The sequence below is a fragment of the Bombus fervidus genome, chromosome 7, assembly GCF_041682495.2.
Source record: "Bombus fervidus isolate BK054 chromosome 7, iyBomFerv1, whole genome shotgun sequence".
Lineage (NCBI taxonomy): Eukaryota > Metazoa > Arthropoda > Insecta > Hymenoptera > Apidae > Bombus > Bombus fervidus.
In genome coordinates, this window is record NC_091523.1 from 13,640,525 (window position 1) to 13,657,822 (window position 17,298).

General features: G+C 29.2%; 5 protein-coding genes and 1 non-coding gene across 9 annotated transcripts; 1 reads left to right on the forward strand and 5 right to left on the reverse strand.

The window, feature by feature from the left end:
- Positions 1-350: 350 nt before the first annotated feature.
- Positions 351-5,146, reverse strand: LOC139989521 (probable RNA-binding protein EIF1AD). 2 transcript variants are annotated; one of them, XM_072007997.1, is made up of 3 exons: positions 5,030-5,146; positions 665-937; positions 351-589 (listed from the first exon to the last, which is right to left on the reverse strand). In XM_072007997.1, the coding sequence occupies exons 2-3, from the start codon at positions 929-931 to the stop codon at positions 395-397; spliced, it is 462 nt and encodes a 153-aa protein (XP_071864098.1). In that variant the 5' UTR covers positions 932-937; positions 5,030-5,146; the 3' UTR covers positions 351-394. The 2 variants fall into 2 exon arrangements, with proteins under 2 accessions (XP_071864098.1, XP_071864097.1); XM_072007996.1 differs by lacking the exon at positions 5,030-5,146 and having other exon boundaries at positions 665-1,095.
- On the reverse strand, positions 1,125-4,978 carry Tam (DNA polymerase gamma, catalytic subunit tam). The gene has a single exon (XM_072007971.1). The coding sequence runs from the start codon at positions 4,937-4,939 to the stop codon at positions 1,175-1,177; it is 3,765 nt and encodes a 1,254-aa protein (XP_071864072.1). The 5' UTR covers positions 4,940-4,978; the 3' UTR covers positions 1,125-1,174.
- Positions 5,147-5,434: 288 nt separating the features above from the next.
- On the forward strand, positions 5,435-11,448 carry Cep97 (centrosomal protein 97kDa). 2 transcript variants are annotated; one of them, XM_072007975.1, is made up of 13 exons: positions 5,435-5,553; positions 5,789-5,940; positions 6,107-6,265; positions 6,346-6,447; positions 6,512-6,708; positions 6,949-7,032; positions 7,147-7,442; positions 7,604-7,696; positions 8,202-8,402; positions 8,472-9,074; positions 9,158-9,290; positions 9,376-9,595; positions 9,676-11,448. In XM_072007975.1, exons 1-13 carry the CDS (start codon positions 5,541-5,543, stop codon positions 10,252-10,254), a joined length of 2,832 nt encoding a protein of 943 aa, XP_071864076.1. In that variant the 5' UTR covers positions 5,435-5,540; the 3' UTR covers positions 10,255-11,448. The 2 variants fall into 2 exon arrangements, with proteins under 2 accessions (XP_071864076.1, XP_071864077.1); XM_072007976.1 differs by lacking the exon at positions 7,604-7,696.
- Positions 11,203-13,756, reverse strand: Cyp40 (Cyclophilin 40). 2 transcript variants are annotated; one of them, XM_072007993.1, is made up of 7 exons: positions 13,740-13,756; positions 13,518-13,670; positions 13,249-13,386; positions 12,872-13,170; positions 12,657-12,791; positions 12,328-12,582; positions 11,203-12,262 (listed from the first exon to the last, which is right to left on the reverse strand). In XM_072007993.1, the coding sequence occupies exons 2-7, from the start codon at positions 13,600-13,602 to the stop codon at positions 12,044-12,046; spliced, it is 1,131 nt and encodes a 376-aa protein (XP_071864094.1). In that variant the 5' UTR covers positions 13,603-13,670; positions 13,740-13,756; the 3' UTR covers positions 11,203-12,043. The 2 variants fall into 2 exon arrangements, with proteins under 2 accessions (XP_071864094.1, XP_071864093.1); XM_072007992.1 differs by lacking the exon at positions 13,740-13,756 and having other exon boundaries at positions 13,518-13,728.
- A 491-nt stretch (positions 13,757-14,247) lies between these two features.
- On the reverse strand, positions 14,248-14,319 carry Trnaq-cug (transfer RNA glutamine (anticodon CUG)). The gene has a single exon. It is a non-coding gene; the product is annotated as a tRNA-Gln (tRNA).
- Positions 14,320-14,510: 191 nt separating this feature from the next.
- Positions 14,511-16,939, reverse strand: Ndfip (Nedd4 family interacting protein). Its single transcript, XM_072007995.1, has 6 exons — positions 16,764-16,939; positions 16,192-16,338; positions 15,987-16,127; positions 15,768-15,891; positions 15,489-15,674; positions 14,511-15,419 (listed from the first exon to the last, which is right to left on the reverse strand). The coding sequence occupies exons 1-6, from the start codon at positions 16,788-16,790 to the stop codon at positions 15,316-15,318; spliced, it is 729 nt and encodes a 242-aa protein (XP_071864096.1). The 5' UTR covers positions 16,791-16,939; the 3' UTR covers positions 14,511-15,315.
- Positions 16,940-17,298: the final 359 nt, after the last annotated feature.

The following is a 17,298-nucleotide window of genomic DNA, read 5'->3' on the forward strand; positions in this document are numbered from 1 at the left end:
ACTTCCTTTATTTGAGATTCAAAGAGCAATAAAACATTCATTCCGGTACCAAACATGTTTTTTGGAGAGCTTCCCTAAATTGATTAGAGAAAAGAACACTAAAAATAAATAGGACTCTTAATTTTGTGACAGGAGGTAGAACACGCATCAAATTGCAAAAATCATGCTACTCGATAAGATTAATCAGACAATGCAACGATAATTTTTGCGATAACACTCGTCTCCGTCAAACGGAGACATATTTTTTTTTTCTTATGGTGAGACAAAATTCGTTTAGCAACAAATATCACAATAACATGTCAAATATTTTTCGAAAATCTGTATTATGTCGTTCAATAAACAAATACCCATTTTCTTATATATAAATAATTTTTTTATTTACATAATAAAAATATTAACAAGAGTCAGATTCATCGGAACTCGTATCACTATCTATCCTATTAATATTATACGATAATCTATTTGTATTTACAAAAAGGTCGTCTTCTTCGTCAGCATTCTTTCCATCGGTTATTTCTTGATTCAAATCGGGGATTTCATCGAATTCTTTGGGCCAGCAGTTCATTTGTCGATACCATTTTTTATGTTCCTAGTAAATAAATTTTGTTTCTCAAAAAGTTACGTACAAAAAGTAATATACAAATGCATTTACAGTTAACCTTACTCGTGTTAATATCTTCACGATCTCAGCCTTCACTTTATTCCCTTCTGATATTGGTTCTACCAAGACAAAATCTCCCCGTTTTATCCAGATGTTCTTTCTAAACTTCACCGGCATCGATACAAGATATTTAGAACCAGCTGGATCAGCAACTTCGTGAAGATTATTACCGCGCGACTGTATTATTTGGACAATCGACTGCGTCTCGGTAGGAATGGTGAAATCCAGAATTTCATTAGTAACGTGTTTACGTTTAGTTGCTTTCGACATTTTAACCTGTAAATTCAAACACAATAAGAATTTTATATCAATATTCATTTGTTCATTTTAAAATGAAAAATATAATCGTTTTGATTCTGGGCTTTATCATTTATAATTATGCTTATCATTATCATTATCATTCGATTATTAACTTTATGCTTCATTAGTCTTTGGTTTAATTTTAAGTTTTAATTTTGGGCTTTATCATTTATAATTATGCTTATCATTATAATTATCATTCGATTAATAACTTTATGCTTCATTAGTCTTTGGTTTAATTTCTCTTGATTTATATTTTTTATTCGGTGCAGTTATTCGCTGTTTTACATCGTGCCATGATCCTAAAGAACCTTTAGATTTGTCTATAGCAGACCATACGTCCAAGCTCTCTCCCGGAGGAACCTCGTAACCATTTTTTAAGCCATAAGGATTCGACGGCGTAATACAATCATTCTCAGGTTCTTTACGCAGAACAGTATCTACTTCTACGGAAGAAAAAAATGCTACTGACATCGGCAGATCGTTCATTCCAAGTCTTGAAGCGCAAAAAGATCGAGTTAAGAGATTCGTAATGTGCATAGCAAGTGCTGCATTGTACTTATACCGTGAGGGTACCAAGTACCGTACTTCATCATGAAATGATAAACAGAATCTTATATTGTCTTTCATGAGCCATTTCATCGAGACTAACATTAAATGTAAGAAATCCACTGCTCCACTCTGAACTACCCAATTTACTTTAGTGGGTAAATATTTTTCGTTGTTTGTTGAACTTTCTAAAGCTGCAGTTAGCCTAGAGTTCAAGAAAGGTGTAACAGGATGAGGATTCTCAGCAATTTCTTCCAAACTATTAAACATCGCGGATTCTGAACCACCGGCCCATTTACTTTTCTTAAATATCTCCAACAATGATTTACCGTATAATTTTGATATTCTGTATGCCTCGTACAACGAATAATCTTTGTCTTCAAATTCGCCAATATATTCAGGCTTTAATCTATAAATCTTTTTGCCTTTGGTCATGGTAAACATTTTTCGTGACTTTGAAGCAGCTTCGTTATCCGTCATACAAGGATTGAATTGTTTCAAGAGTGTTTCGGCAAACTTTTGACCAGCACCATAAATTCTAGCATAATTAATGATTTTAGCATGGTTCCTGGAAATTCCAACTGCTTTAGCAGTAACGCTATGCATGTCAGTTTCGTTAGATTTGGTACCAATTAGCGTCATCCAACCAAACGGCGTAGCTCCATGAATTTTTTTATAATAAGCATCTCCTATTATTGATGAAATCCACAGTTCCTGACTGTCAACATCGGCGCCAACAATATAATATCCTGGGGGCGCTTGAATCATTGCTCGTAATTCGGAACCGATACGTTCTGGATGAGCGTTAGATGCAGTCATCCAGGTAGGTTCTACTGCTCGCCTAGTTAATGTCCCGCACACAGCTACTATGGGTAAAATTGCCCCATAACGCATGAACTTTTTGGAACTTTTAACATTACATGGTGAATGTGAATTTTCAAACCATACTGCAAACTGTGACATAATTCTATCCCTATTATTTCTCCAATATGAAACCATCCTCGTAATTTTCAAAATTTCTACAGCACTGGCATCTGAACTAGCCAATACATTCTCTGAAAATTTATTTAGAAAATCTTTACCCAAAGGATTTCCAACATTATTATCTTTTCCATCTTTGTGAGGCAATTTAAGAAAATAACAGCAGTTATCTATATCCACATTGCACCAAAATGCACTGCCTTTATAAAGGTTATTTAACTCAGATATAGGTTTCTCCTTTTTTGTACGCCAAAATTCAGTTTTATTCAGATCATTTTGCACCTCTTTGTCAATGATTGACATCGTATAAATTGTTTCATCAACTAAATCCTCCATTTTAGAAAAGGAACAGTGTGCCAAGAGTTGTCTTAACGGTACTTTAGTTTTGATATCTAAATTATTAGTATGAGGTACTAATATACCCCAACCTTTATTGTTTATATAATGCAAAGGATAACATTCCCATGTTAAATTTAAGAGCATTGGAACAATACGTTTAGAAGTGCTTATGTTTTGAGGGCCTGGAGACCAGTTTTCATCTTTTACTTTAGGACAAAGTTTCCTATACCAAGCAGGATATCCTGGCATATGTGGTAACCTTGAAGGTAAAAACTTTCTTGTTTCCATCACATAACCAAATTCTTTCTCTAAAGGATCTTCTTCTTCATCTTCGTCATCTGTTAAATAGCTCTGAGTTTCTGTCTTTTTCTTCTCTTTTGTCTTTCGTGCTTTACATACTTCCTTAATCTTTGTTTTTGAATACTGTGCTTTTACTTCAAGTGTTTGCTTACTCCAATCTTCATTCCACATCCATAAGTCTTCTTTATATTTTTCATTATGCATAAGTTCACAAACAGCATTAGCTCTTTTAGCAAGAATAACTTTAGTTTCATAATTTAAATCTTCAAATGTAGTTTCTGATTCGTTTAAATATTTTTGCCAATTAGAATTTATTGGCAGATAAGCTGTACCAATCTCTAACATCCCTGCCAAAGTAACAGGATGAGGAAATCTTTCCTCAAAGGTAGGAAATAATTGGCGTAAAACATTATGAGTTGCAACTACGTCATTTGCACAATAACTCATCAAAGAATTGAAGTCTTCTTTGATATTTATCAAAGTTCCATTTACAAATGTATCTCTAGATTCTTTATTTAATTCAGAACCACAGTATAATTTATGAATTTCTGTTAAACTATTCAGTGAGGTATGTATTTGTAAATTCAGCTTCTCATCTGTATCCTTCTTAGAATTTAAAATCGCCCTTTGATAACTATTAATTCCAGCAACACATATATGAAGAGACATTGTATCAATAAATCTTAATCCTGTATGTTTTAACCAGTATTGTTCTTTAATTTTACTTCTGTCATATGATACATTATGACCAACTATAAGTTTTGGCTTTTTATGGAAAGAAGTTAATTTTTTACCATTTTCGATAGATGTACTTTCCATTGGTATTAGTTCGTCTATAGTAAACTGTTTACCTTCAAAATTTCTGCTTGAACCATCTATTAAAGATTTTGATACCCAGCCATACCATGCTTCATTAGTTACTGCAGTTGCAAGTGTTGGTAGAGGGCCTTCTTTCATACAAACTTCCACATCAAAAATAATAGCATCTTCTAGTGGATGATCTACTTTTTGTATTCCATCAACGCTATATCTTGTCCAACCTTCATTTAATAACCATTTATTTGGCATTGGAGGAATATCTTTCATAATATTTTTTATAAGTTTTATATAAGGTTTAATCTGTGTATTTGCAATATTATAAAAATGTTCTTCAATATTATCTCCTTCTAAAGGAGGTATTTTAATATTAACATCAGGAAGTCTACTTGCATCTTCAGTGTTTATCCCATACGAACGCAAATTGTTTTTTATAGCTTCTATTTCTTCCTCTGGTATTTTTTTTTGTTTAGAAAAATTTTTAAATATTTGTTCATATAATGATTTTGAAAGCATCTGCATATTGATTTCGTTAATTCTTACATCACTGTCATTAGTTCTTTCATTATAAGTTTGTTTCTGATTATTTTCATTTTCTAATGTTTGTATATCTTTATGTTCTATTAAAGAATTTTTATAATTACTTTTTGCACTGTATATTAATGGATACAAACTCTGTTCAAAATTTTTAGGTATATCGGATAAATCTTCGTACTCCACAGATACTTGAGATTTATTTGGTAAAACAACTGAATCTTTAGCTATATAATCTGTATTCACATCATTTTCATGGTTTTGATTACACGTAGAAATATTCTCTGGAGAGGTTAGAAGCGGCCCACATTTCTTGATATTAATAATTCTTTTTCGAAATTGCTTGCCTTCATTAACAATAACGTTATGATTTGTATTATTAGATTTGTATCTATTACACACATTAATTATGTGACGTTTCATTATTAATTTACTTCGTACAATCTTTTGTAATTTCATAACAATGTTAACACGTGACTTTGTTATTATGTCATAAAAAGATTTTATTAATTATTGTATTAAATTAGATTGTATTAAATAATACCTTACCGATTGTTAATAATTATCTTCTAGAATATAATCCAAATTTTAAGCAGGTTGATGTTACACTGTTGAATGTTAAAATGAATTTAACAGAACTAATGACGTGACTTCAAAAGTATCTTGAACTCTTAGATCGCCATATTGGATTTTCGTATGCGCAATTTCAAAATAGTTCGTATAGGCACCGTTTATCGTGATTGAAAAATCTATACTTTATAAACGTAATATCATTATATGTTAACTAGAATGTCTTTTTTTAATCAAGTAAGAATTGATTCTACAAGATTAATATTAAATTTGTGTTATACGAAAATATTATTAATGGAAATAAATACGATTAGAAAAAATATTAGTGTGGTATTATTTCCTCTGTTATCTGTATAAAATTATATATACAAACTAAAATTAATATTATATTACATACAATACTGCTATACTTTATAAATATCTGTTCTTATTAAATACTATAGTAATTACCACGCCATCTTCATAGCGTCTACCAGTTTTTGTGTTCATCATGGCTTCGACGGGTTAGTGAAAATTTAATACTTGTATTATACAATTTTTATACAAACTATTTTCTTACAAATATCCTAAATATTCTTAACACGTATCAATTTTTTACAAGTTTTATAAATTTAATTAGTATATGCGTAAAAACAGTACAATTTCATTGTGGTCTTGCATTTGCCAGTTTTGACATTTTATGTTATTTAAAATTTAAATATTTATTTAATTAAATTAACAACAATTAAATTTATTTAGAATCCTTAATATGCGATACACTCGATCTAAGCGGTCAAGGTTTGAAGAAACTTCCTCGCTGTCCGTCGGATGCAGATATCAGCACATTGATCATTGACGATAATGAGCTCCAGCGTCTCGATAATCTTGATTCTTATCACAGAATTACTAAGGTAATATGTTTATGATAATATGTTATGTAAAATTAAATTTATGTATTTATATTATATATATGTCCTTATACTTTTATTCTTTCATTCTACTCTATACATTTCAATCATACTTCCTAAGGTAGTAAACAAACGATTATTTAAAAAATTTATAATTAATTTATTTCAGCTATCAATAGTAAGGAATCAATTGCTTCGTATGTATGGGGTATCAAAGTTACATAATCTTGTAACTCTTAATTTAGCAAATAATGGTATCTTGACCATAGAAGGTATAAAGGATATGATAAATTTACAAACACTTTGCTTAGCTGGCAATAATATAAAGGTATGATAAATATAAGTGTGGTACATATATCTTCTAATAGCTGAATTGGTGAATCTTTATAATATTCTATTAATCTGCAGTCTATTGAACACTTGCACACAAATACTAAGCTGGAGCATTTAGATTTATCTGAAAATAGCATCAGTCACATTTCAGACATATCTTATCTACGAAATTTAAAGGTAATATTGATAAGAAACTATGTAATCTTTAACTCTAATATTATTAAAACTAACGGTATTTTAGGAACTGTTTTTACATAACAATCGCATAATAACATTAAGGCAATGTGAACGCTATTTACCTACTTCTCTAGAAACATTTACATTGTCAAACAATAACATTACAGATTTGAATGAAATGTCACATTTAGCTAATTTGAAAAATGTAGTCAATTTTTCAATTGCTAATAATCCATGTGTCAGTATGACAGGTAACAGTATGTATCCTTTTTATAATTGTATAATTCAAGTTAATATTTTCAATTAGATCTTAGAAGTCAATTAGTGATCTATAGCAAAATTTCTTTACAAAATATTTTCTTATTATTCTGAATGTCGTCACATAGAATTGTTCTTTATCAATAAAATATTATGCTTGTAGAATGCTAGGTACATATAAAACAAAATCATTCATACTAACTGTAGACCTACAGCTATAGCTTCTTAACAAATAGCTTATAGTGGTTTTGACTATCGACCTTTTGTTATCAATTGGTGTATGAGCTTGAAATCAATTGATGGCTATCATGTTGATCCTATTGAAAGGTGGGTGTCTTTCTAGACATATTGGTCATTTCATGTATAATTTTATATAGAGACATGTATAATTTTATTCAGTTTTTGAAGAATTAAAATTTACTTGAAATGATGGCCACTCAGTTTAAAAGCAGAGTGGCTATATTCTCAGGGACGCGGTAGACAATTCCGTGTTGGCGAACATGCATTACTTGCACAGTATTTAGCATCTGTTTGCCCACTTTCTGGTGAATCCCTAGAAAATGAAACTGACAGGAAGCTAAGGCTAATTTTGAGTAAAGCACAACATCATCAACAGCAATTAAATCAACAAAGTGATACTGGAAGTGTGCACAGCTTAAGTAGCGTCGGAATGAGTCCTTCTCCGGCTACTAGGCGTAGACTTAGTCATAACAGGACAGGTTCTCCTAGACGTGCCAGTGAGTTAATTAATCTTCCATTTCGTTCATTATTATTGCAAGTATAATATAAACTTTTGTACAGTTTTTCTTGTTACATTGATAAAACGTGGACTAGTAGTGATGTACACTTTCCAGTCGTCATGCACCTATATGTTCTAGTTATAATGTATTTTCTCTAGTTGCGCCAATGTTGACATACTATGAAGATAAATGCTTACAGTCACCAAAATTTTATGAAGCAAAGTACTGTGTGTGCCATTCGCCTTGTAAAGGTATCCAAAGTCAAAATCGAAATTAATCATACACGGCTATAACTGCATTGTAAACATGTGTAAAAATCTGAGATAAATATCATCTGTACTTTAGAAAGCTAATCAAAAATAAAAGTTAAATAATAATGTAATACATTATGTACAAATGTACATTATGGACAAATTTTGTCTTGGATTAATGCACATGTTTATGTCTTCTGTGCCTAGTATATAGTACGTTATTAAGTGATTACGTTTTTAAGCTTATAGCGCAAATGACTTTGGAGAATGAAAAAAGAGCAATGTTGTGATAACGATGCTAATTAGAAAATTTGTTTAGCAAATTAGTATTTGACGATTTGGAAATATATTTCACATAGTTCACACTTTTTATATTGTTTGTCCTTAGTCAGATATTATTTGCATGCTTCTGCTATTGAAGTTAGTCATAAAGAACTCAAATACAATAAAATATGTAACAATACATGAAATTAACTGCAAATACAAATGAATGGTATTTAATTAGGTTCATCAAGAAATTCATTGAGAATGAGGTCACCTGATAGAATGGTATCTAGTTGTCACACTGATGCTATAGTTTCTTCATGCCATACTTTATTAAGTGAAGATCAGGAATCATTGATGACTCAGAGTTTAGATCCAAATATGCTGTGTGGTACTTTAGCTAACAAGACTCCAAATACAGTTGTTTTGCAAGATACAGAAGGTAAGTAATGAATATTACTGAGTTTTCATTTCTTAAATAAAATCATATTACTAAAAATTTGCTTTTCAGAAACATCTAGCCCTCTGCAAGCTGCAACAAAATTAGTGCCAGTTCCTGAGTCTTTAATGAGTCCAGATTTTCGTCCACCATCTGGTCTTTCTCGAGTATTAGCAAAAACTCCACCAAGCAAATTAACATCACCTTGTCAAATTACAATGCCAAGCAAGCTTATTTCTGATGGAGATGGCAAGGCTATTCCCATAATAAATACAGTAAATCCAATGGCTAAAACAAATCTTACTTCTATAAAAGCGAATGCACTTGTAAAAAGTAGTTCAGCAACAAATTGTGCTGTTGGAAAACCAAATATTGCTAAGCCTATTATTACAAATACTAATACTAAATGTCCCCATAGTGTGAAAATCAATAATTACGTTCAAAGCAAAACATTGCCTGCAAAACGAAATACAAAAAATTCACCAAACTTAGGCAGAAATATACAAAGGCCAAAGAGTGCAAATGATAAAATTAAAACTAGTGTCATTAAAAACAATGGAGATGGCGATGCAGATAATGCTACTCAAAGTAGTGATGAAGATAGTGAAGTATGTCAAGCGAAATTAGATAGCATTCGACATAGAGCTATTCAAAGAAGACAGGAAGATAATAAAGGTGATCCTCCTTTTCTTTATAAATATAAAAATAGGTCTTCCTAATAAATTAAGAAGCCTAATAATTTTTTACTTTTAAAATAGACCAAGATGAAGCTGAGAAAGCAGCAATATGTATTCAAAGGATGTGGAGAGGATATCATACTAGGAATCTTAATAAAAAAGCAACCACTATATTGAAGACTATCGAAATGATAAGGACGAATAAATATATCCAGTATGGTTTTCATTTTCTCGTTAAATAAATGTAATATCGTTTTCAAAATATTGTATAATTTATGAATCTTTTTTTTTTTTTTAAGGAAACTCTCTACTGATATGGAAGCTACTCGAACTGCATTAGAAAGTGAACATAAATTACAGTTATTACAAATGCAAGCAATTAATGCATTGTGGAAGAAAGTTGTTAGTCTCCAACCTAGTGCTAATCGAGATTCTACGAACACTGATAACGAAAATATTGGACAAAATGTAGACGTTGTAACTAATCTAGCACAAACATGTAATTTGTTGCATACTCAGGTAACATCAATTATATCTTTGTAATCCGTTTTAGAATATTAGTAACATTTCTGTTATTTAAAAATCTGATATATGATTAGGTTCAACAATTACAAGATTCTATGTCAGAAATAAAACGATGCATGTCGAATATGCAAACAAAAGCCAATCTTATTGATAACGGTGTTGCAACGCAAACGGAAATATCGGCAGTCCATACCCCAGCGGGCGAAGAAAATATGTTTCCTTATGCACGACCACATAGACCACAAACTTTGCCGATTCATCAAACGATTCATGAAGGGAATGAGAATAAAAGTTTTGCATCTAATTTAATTGATAATGTGTTAAAAAAAGTATCTCAGTCTACTGATACGACAGATGATGAAGTTAATACTGACATCTTAAACTCTAATGAAAATCCCGAATTATTGAACTCAACTGAACATCCTGACATGTTTAAAAGTTGTGAAGAGATTATAGAACCTGATTTCAAGGACGTAGTAGAACATGATGTAAAACATGAATATGACATAATTGATAATGCTGTTATAAACGGTGAAGTTTGTGAAGAAACACTATGTAAAGAATTACACAATTTTATTGAAACAGAAATTACGACAGAAAATTGTGCAAATTTGGAAACGGAAAACAATTCAGAAGAAATTGAAAAGGAATAACTTTAATCTGAGGAGACATAGAAAAAGCAAAAAAAAATTGAAGGTGCAAAGTTGAAAGACTTGAACAAAAATAGGAAGAAACAAATGAGAATTCCAATAGATAGTCTAACTCATGAATGGAATTAATACATTTTTAACTAAAAATACTCACTGTACATAGGTTCAGAGACTAGTCTTAATTATATTCAGGTAACAAAATTGAATGCTTTTAATTTCATTGTGTCTAACATTTTAAAATCAAATCCATTGCAATTCAAAGGATTATCATGAAATACATTTAAAAGAGAATGTATCAAAAACAATTTTAAATAATCATGTCATTAAGTTGATTCATTATATGATGTGCATCGTGATCATTGAAGCAATTTTGAAATTTTTCCGTCCACATATCTGGCTTTTAAAAAGTTCACCAATGTACAAAGTGTGTATTAAGAATGTTAAATGTCTCACAAAAAGCTTTGCTCCTTCTTTAAAAGATCATCATAGAAATATTACTGTACAGGAAAAACCATGCATTCAATGTCACGAAGTCTAAAGTTATTTGTCAATTCTCAGATTGAAGTATTTATAAAAACACAAGAGAGAATTTTGATATATAAGTGCATTCCTTATTAACAGCAGAAAATTTTTTAAGTTTTGTTAAAAAATTTCTTGGATAATGTTACCTAGATAGTTATTATTTTTATGTATTTATTTTTTTATTTATTTATCTATTTATTAAAAATTATGAACCCTAGAAAAAATTAATATTACCGCAAAATATAGGTAATAATGAAAACATTTTTAATCTAGTCATTGCAAAAGCTCCTGCATATAATTACTGTAGATATTAACTAAAACTTGTTACATAGGTATACAGTGTTATTAAAACAAATAAGATCTTTCAACGAAAACAAGTACTTGTTAAAAGGCGTGAGTTTTTGTTTATGACAAAGAGCGCTGTAATAATTCTTTTAAATGTGTCTATATTGCTTGAGTTTTATTATTAAAAACATTTAAATACAATAAATCGCTGCTACTATAAGAATATTATTACAATGAAAGAAACTATATGTGAGCTCCTATTAAAACTATATCTTATATTTATTTTGTGTGACATACGTCCGCTAGGTGTCACGTACATAAGACAATTCAATGCTCAGAATTGTTAAGAACTTAATATAAATGTTAAATAAATAAGTCATATACATTGAATACATGTTTATAACAATATTTACTTTTATATCATTAACTTCTGTATATAATCTATACATGCATTATTTTTTTTTTATAATATCATAAAAGTTTGCATCTGATACATTATTTTAAGTTATCAAAAAAATAATTAAATGTGATCGTATTTATATAAAGAAAGTTTGCTATACAAAAGGGGTATTTGATGTGATATAAGTATGCTTCATATGTTCCTTTCATACTTAGTAACGTTCAACAAGGCATATAGAAAATAATATATTTTTAACAGAACAATGTTCACAATAATGTTCTCAACACATGTGATTACAGTATACTATGATTTTCTTTTGTACACATTACAAAAAGATTGTTATTGGATAATAAAAATGCTTAAATCAGAAAGCTAAAAATAAATACAAATATTTATTTAAACATTATGTTCAAATTTAGTACTATTCTTACGTAAAAAATATTTAAATAATTTTAGCTAACACGCATACAATTACTTTACAACGTTTCTTAGACAACACTAGTATTGTATATAAAAATGTGTGTATGTATGATTTTAAATATATAAAAAATTTTATATTTACATTTTTTTATAAAATAGTTTTTTTCATTTAAACATTTTTTGGCAAGTAGCTCTCTCAATAACTAAATAGGAATTCATGACTCTTTTAACTTTATCAATTTCTAACAAAATATCTTTATTATTAGGAGATTCTAATAATGCTTGCTGTAAATCTGCTAAACCTAAATCATATTCATTTAGTCCCATGTATGCTTGACTTCTACGAAATAATGCTTTACTGTTATTCTGATTTATTTGTAAAACCTAAATTTAAAATTGTTATTAAACAATAGTTTAAAGTACTTATACTAAATTCAATTAAATCTTACCTCTGAACAAAGCTTTAAAGCTTCGCGATGACTCTTTTGCTTTAATTTAACAGCTGCAAGATTAAGTAATAGAGTTACTTTAGTATTCACTATTGATTCATTGGAAGAATCTGGTACGTCTACTGTCTTCATCATCCACTTGTAATAGCGTAATGCTTTCTTATACTTCCTGCCTGCATCTACATAATTTTTTTGTAAAAAATAATAATTTCCCGAATCTTTTATCTTCTGAATAACATCCATTATATACTTGTACTATAAATATCCATGAATGTTCATTAGAAAAGCAATTCTTTTCTAAACATATATGCCTATAATAAGATCCTTACATCTTGTCTTTTAATATTTTTAGAATAATCCCAATCTTCTGGCCATGGAGTAAATACATCTTCTGTACCATCATTCTCTTCCAATTCCCAATTTTGATTATGTTTCAACTCTCCGCAGTCAAATATATGTATTTTCTATAATAAAAAACATTCATATAATTATTAATAATTTAAACCAGGTACAAAAAGTGTCTACGTAAAACATATATGCTAGCCTGAACTGGTACATCCTGAATTGTTCTAGCTTGGGATACTTCTAATACAACACCCATTCCTTTTAAAACTTTACCAAATACGACATTAGTATTATCTAGATGTGTTGTGGCTGAAACAGTAATTATGAACTGAGAACTGTTGCTGTTTGGATAACCCTCATTTACCATGCTCAATAATCCTCCTGATGAATGAGAGAGCACAAAGTTTTCATCCTCAAATTGCGTTCCATATATACTTTCTCCACTTGTACCATTAAAATTTATTATATCTCCACCTTGGACCATAAACTGTGATAACACTGAACGATACAAAACTTCTTTCATTAAATATATTATTTTATATTACCTTTAGAAAACATTAATCCTTTTTGTTATACCTTTATGAAATATTGATCCTTTGTAATGTAACCTTTTGCCATTAATTCCAATACCTTTTTCTCCAGTACATAGTGCACGAAAATTTTCAGCTGTTCGAGGTACAACATCTTTAAAAAGCTCTATCACAATTCTTCCAGCTGTATCATAGTATCATATAAATTATTTTTAAAATTCTAATGAAATGAAATGTAAAACAGAACAGTAATACAAACACTGAAAATTAGAAATTGACTAATATCCTTTTATAATTTTAAAATTCATACATTACCTTTTTCTGATTCAATTGCTATATCTAAAAACACGATTGGATTTTTTTTACAGTTATTGTTCTGATTCCTCAGCGAATCTCCCATATTTTAATTAATATATATCCATATATAAAATAGGTTTTCAAAATTTTGTTTGCTAGCTAATTCTAATTCTACAAATGAATTATAGCATAGAGTTAACATCATATGAAATTTTATGTTATACGAACTGAAATACCGACCTTAGTAAAATCATTAATTTCATTTGCGCCCCCTACAACTCAAAACGATGAATTTAGAAATTATATTCTGCATTATCAACAAAATTGACGAATCCAATAAATCTCAAACGAAATACTAAATTGAAGATTAAGAGAATATATAGGTTTTTATTCATATTACACAAAGATGCAGAATAAGCGTGACAGTTTTTTGTCCCCTACGATTTGGAGGAGTCACTTGAGCTCCTTATCATTTTCATGTCACATACACCTTTATCAACACATATTAAAACTTTAACTGTGGTATTACATCTACATCAGATCTTATATATGACTATATTATATTCTGTCGATAACAATTCTTGTATCACTTATCGTTATCTCATTTACAAACTTCTAATATTCACTTTTTTATTTTAAGTGATAGAATTTAGAAAGATATTATGAAGAACTATTGTAACATTTTACAAGATTTTACAAAAAAAATTTACTGAATTCTTTTTCCCATTATAATAGCAAAAACAAACTTAGGTCCCACCGAGATTTGAACTCGGATCGCTGGATTCAGAGTCCAGAGTGCTAACCATTACACCATGGGACCTCTGAAGCAATTGTTTCACTTACATAATATAATAAGTAAATATTTTTATTCGAAAAAATTAGTTATATCTGAACACTGATTGCTTTGTATATTTTACCACTGTAATATATTTTATAATAATTTAAAGCTGTGTTAAAATTAATACAGAAAAATATATTTACATAACAATGGATAAAAAAATATAAGACATATTAGCTTTTTATATTGTTGTAATAAGTATATAACAATGAAGTTTCTGACAATATAACATATAATGTATATAGATTCGCAGTAATTCTTTTATACATTTATGTGTGTACATATACACACATATATACATAACCACACATATGTATATTTTATGAGTAACTTATATTTTTAAATTCAATAAGGATTCTCTCTATAAATTATAGTAATATACAAACAAGCAATGCAGATTATCAATATATAGATCATATTCAAAATTCTAGAAGCTTACCTAGTACTAGAAGGTATTACACAATATCACTATTAGAACTTTTATACTTCAATACCTGTCTACGGACAATGGTTATATGTTTCTTCTTAGAAAATAAATTCTTTTACTCATAATTCCAATTTTATATGTAATAAACTTACATATATCCCAGATGTCACGAAACAATTCTTATGTGTATCTGTTCGTACAAATGAACAACATGTAAATAATATTTCACATTAAAGCATTGTCCATACTATTTGAGCAATAAAAATTTACAGTTTATTTTATCTATGTGATATTAATACATAAAATAGTGTGCAAAAGTTATCTTATTTCTGTTTTTACCTTGCTCTGTTTATCTCATACATAAGCAAATTTGGCAAATAGTCTTAATAACTTTAATTTTTCTTTTTTCTAATAATAGAATAGTACACATAGCCAATATTAAGTAATATATATTTTTAGAGGGTGTAGATTATATATTATATAAATACAACCCCAGATAGAAATGCTGTTTGTTCTAAAGCCAAGTTAGATAAAAGTGCAAGTTTAATGGCTTAATAAAAAAAGAGTAAGCGTTCCTGAGCACTTCCAGGTAGTAGTCTCCAACCACGTTTGATGTTCAAATATTGAATAATAGCACGTGCACAAATCAAAACTCCTAAAAATTAAATGTAGCACATATATTAATGTAAATATTTAGAAGTAGTGTCAATAACAAAATACTAACCAAATCCCATTATCAACCACCATAGCCATGAATTTTCACGTGATGCAAGATCAGTGGAATGTTTAACAATAAATGTCCATTTTGACAAAGATAAACCAAAACCAGACAGTGCTCCATATCGAGATGCAATTGTATGACAGAAGCACATCATTAATAAAAATCCGATCCAATTAAAGCAAAATGCAACTGTTATTGGAATATATATTATTTAGATATAAATGTAAAAATAGAAATATGTAGAAATATGTATAATATACAGGTATATATTATTCAATTTACCCAAAAATGCTGTAAAGAACATAAAATCAGTGCCAAGTAAAGTACTCTCTGGATCTCCTTCTACAACTTCAGTATCTATAGCCAATATTGTTAAAGGCCTTGCTGGTGTTCTAATATTCTCAGGCTATAAAAATATTATTCAATTGCATAATATACATTTGATTTTTAAAAGGATATTGTAATTAATTAGTAACAATACTATGTAATTAAATCAATTACCATGTGGATTTGAGGGTAAGGTTCCCCTTGTAATGTTTTTTCACGTTGTACTTCCTCATAACTAGGTAATTTTGTGGCAACTTCATAAGGTGGTGGAGCTGAAAAATCTGCCTTTGGAGGTGGAATGTCTTCTCCTCCAGTCTATAATCATAATCTCCTTAATAATAATAATTTTCCATAATGTAACGAAAAATTTGTATCGTACCATACGGTCTTCAATTGAAGTTTGTGCTGCAGCAATGTTTCCCGAATTGATTATATCATTTTGTATAACTGATACAGACACAGCTAGTGTAGGTATTTCATTTTGGGATGATGGTTCCTCATTTAAGTTACTGTTTGTTTGTGGAGGCTAAAATTAAATTACTCATCTTTAATATTCTTTATCAATAAAAGATTTCAAATAATTAAAGATATAAAATATTGTTTATATTTTGGTTAAAAATGTTATTTTTTATATATCTCCAGTGTTGAGGTAATTAAAACAATATAACAAAGTATAAGGTTTTTTTTATTTTATTGTTTTTATTTTATTTAATCTCTTATTCTAAATCACTCTCAAGAAACAAACGAGGATCATTGCGGACAATGTTTTTATCGACATTTTCATGTCAGTATTTGTGCATAACGTGTATTATAATACATAGAAATATTATTTTACGCATGTGAAATATGTTTACCAAATAAAAGGTATTCTGGCAATCAGAGACAAATTGTAAATTGTTCATTAGAGCCTTTGAAATATTTATTACGATCAGCATCATTTATGAAACATACCATATTGTTATGAATATTACTATCCATTCCTGGTGAAATTTATTCGAAGCGCGGTATATTATTTTGATTACGTAGAAGAAATCAAAGATACTGTTTTCGTAGGTACTGCTGCTTTCTAAGACAGCAATAGTTCTTACAATCGATGGCTGACAGCTGGCAAGGCTGTATCGCCGTGAACTTAGATTTCCTTACACTTTCACGTCTATCATTTTCATACCTTTATCAGACATTGAACATTTTCCTGTTACTTGTCAATAAATATTTCTTTTATTGACAGAATTGTTATTTTTATTTTTAGGTATCATTTTATTCATTTGTTTCAAATTTTGTATAAAATAATTATAAGTTTGAGATCAAATTTTGATTGGTTATTCATAAGACGATGTTGAGAATTAGGTTGTAGGACGGGAATCTAACAAATCTGAATTTTTCCTGTTAGCGGAAGTAAGCAATTACAAGTTAACATTATTTAAATATTATTATTTTGACAAAGCTATTAAATTTGGTCCAAATAATAGATAAATATATATTGGTA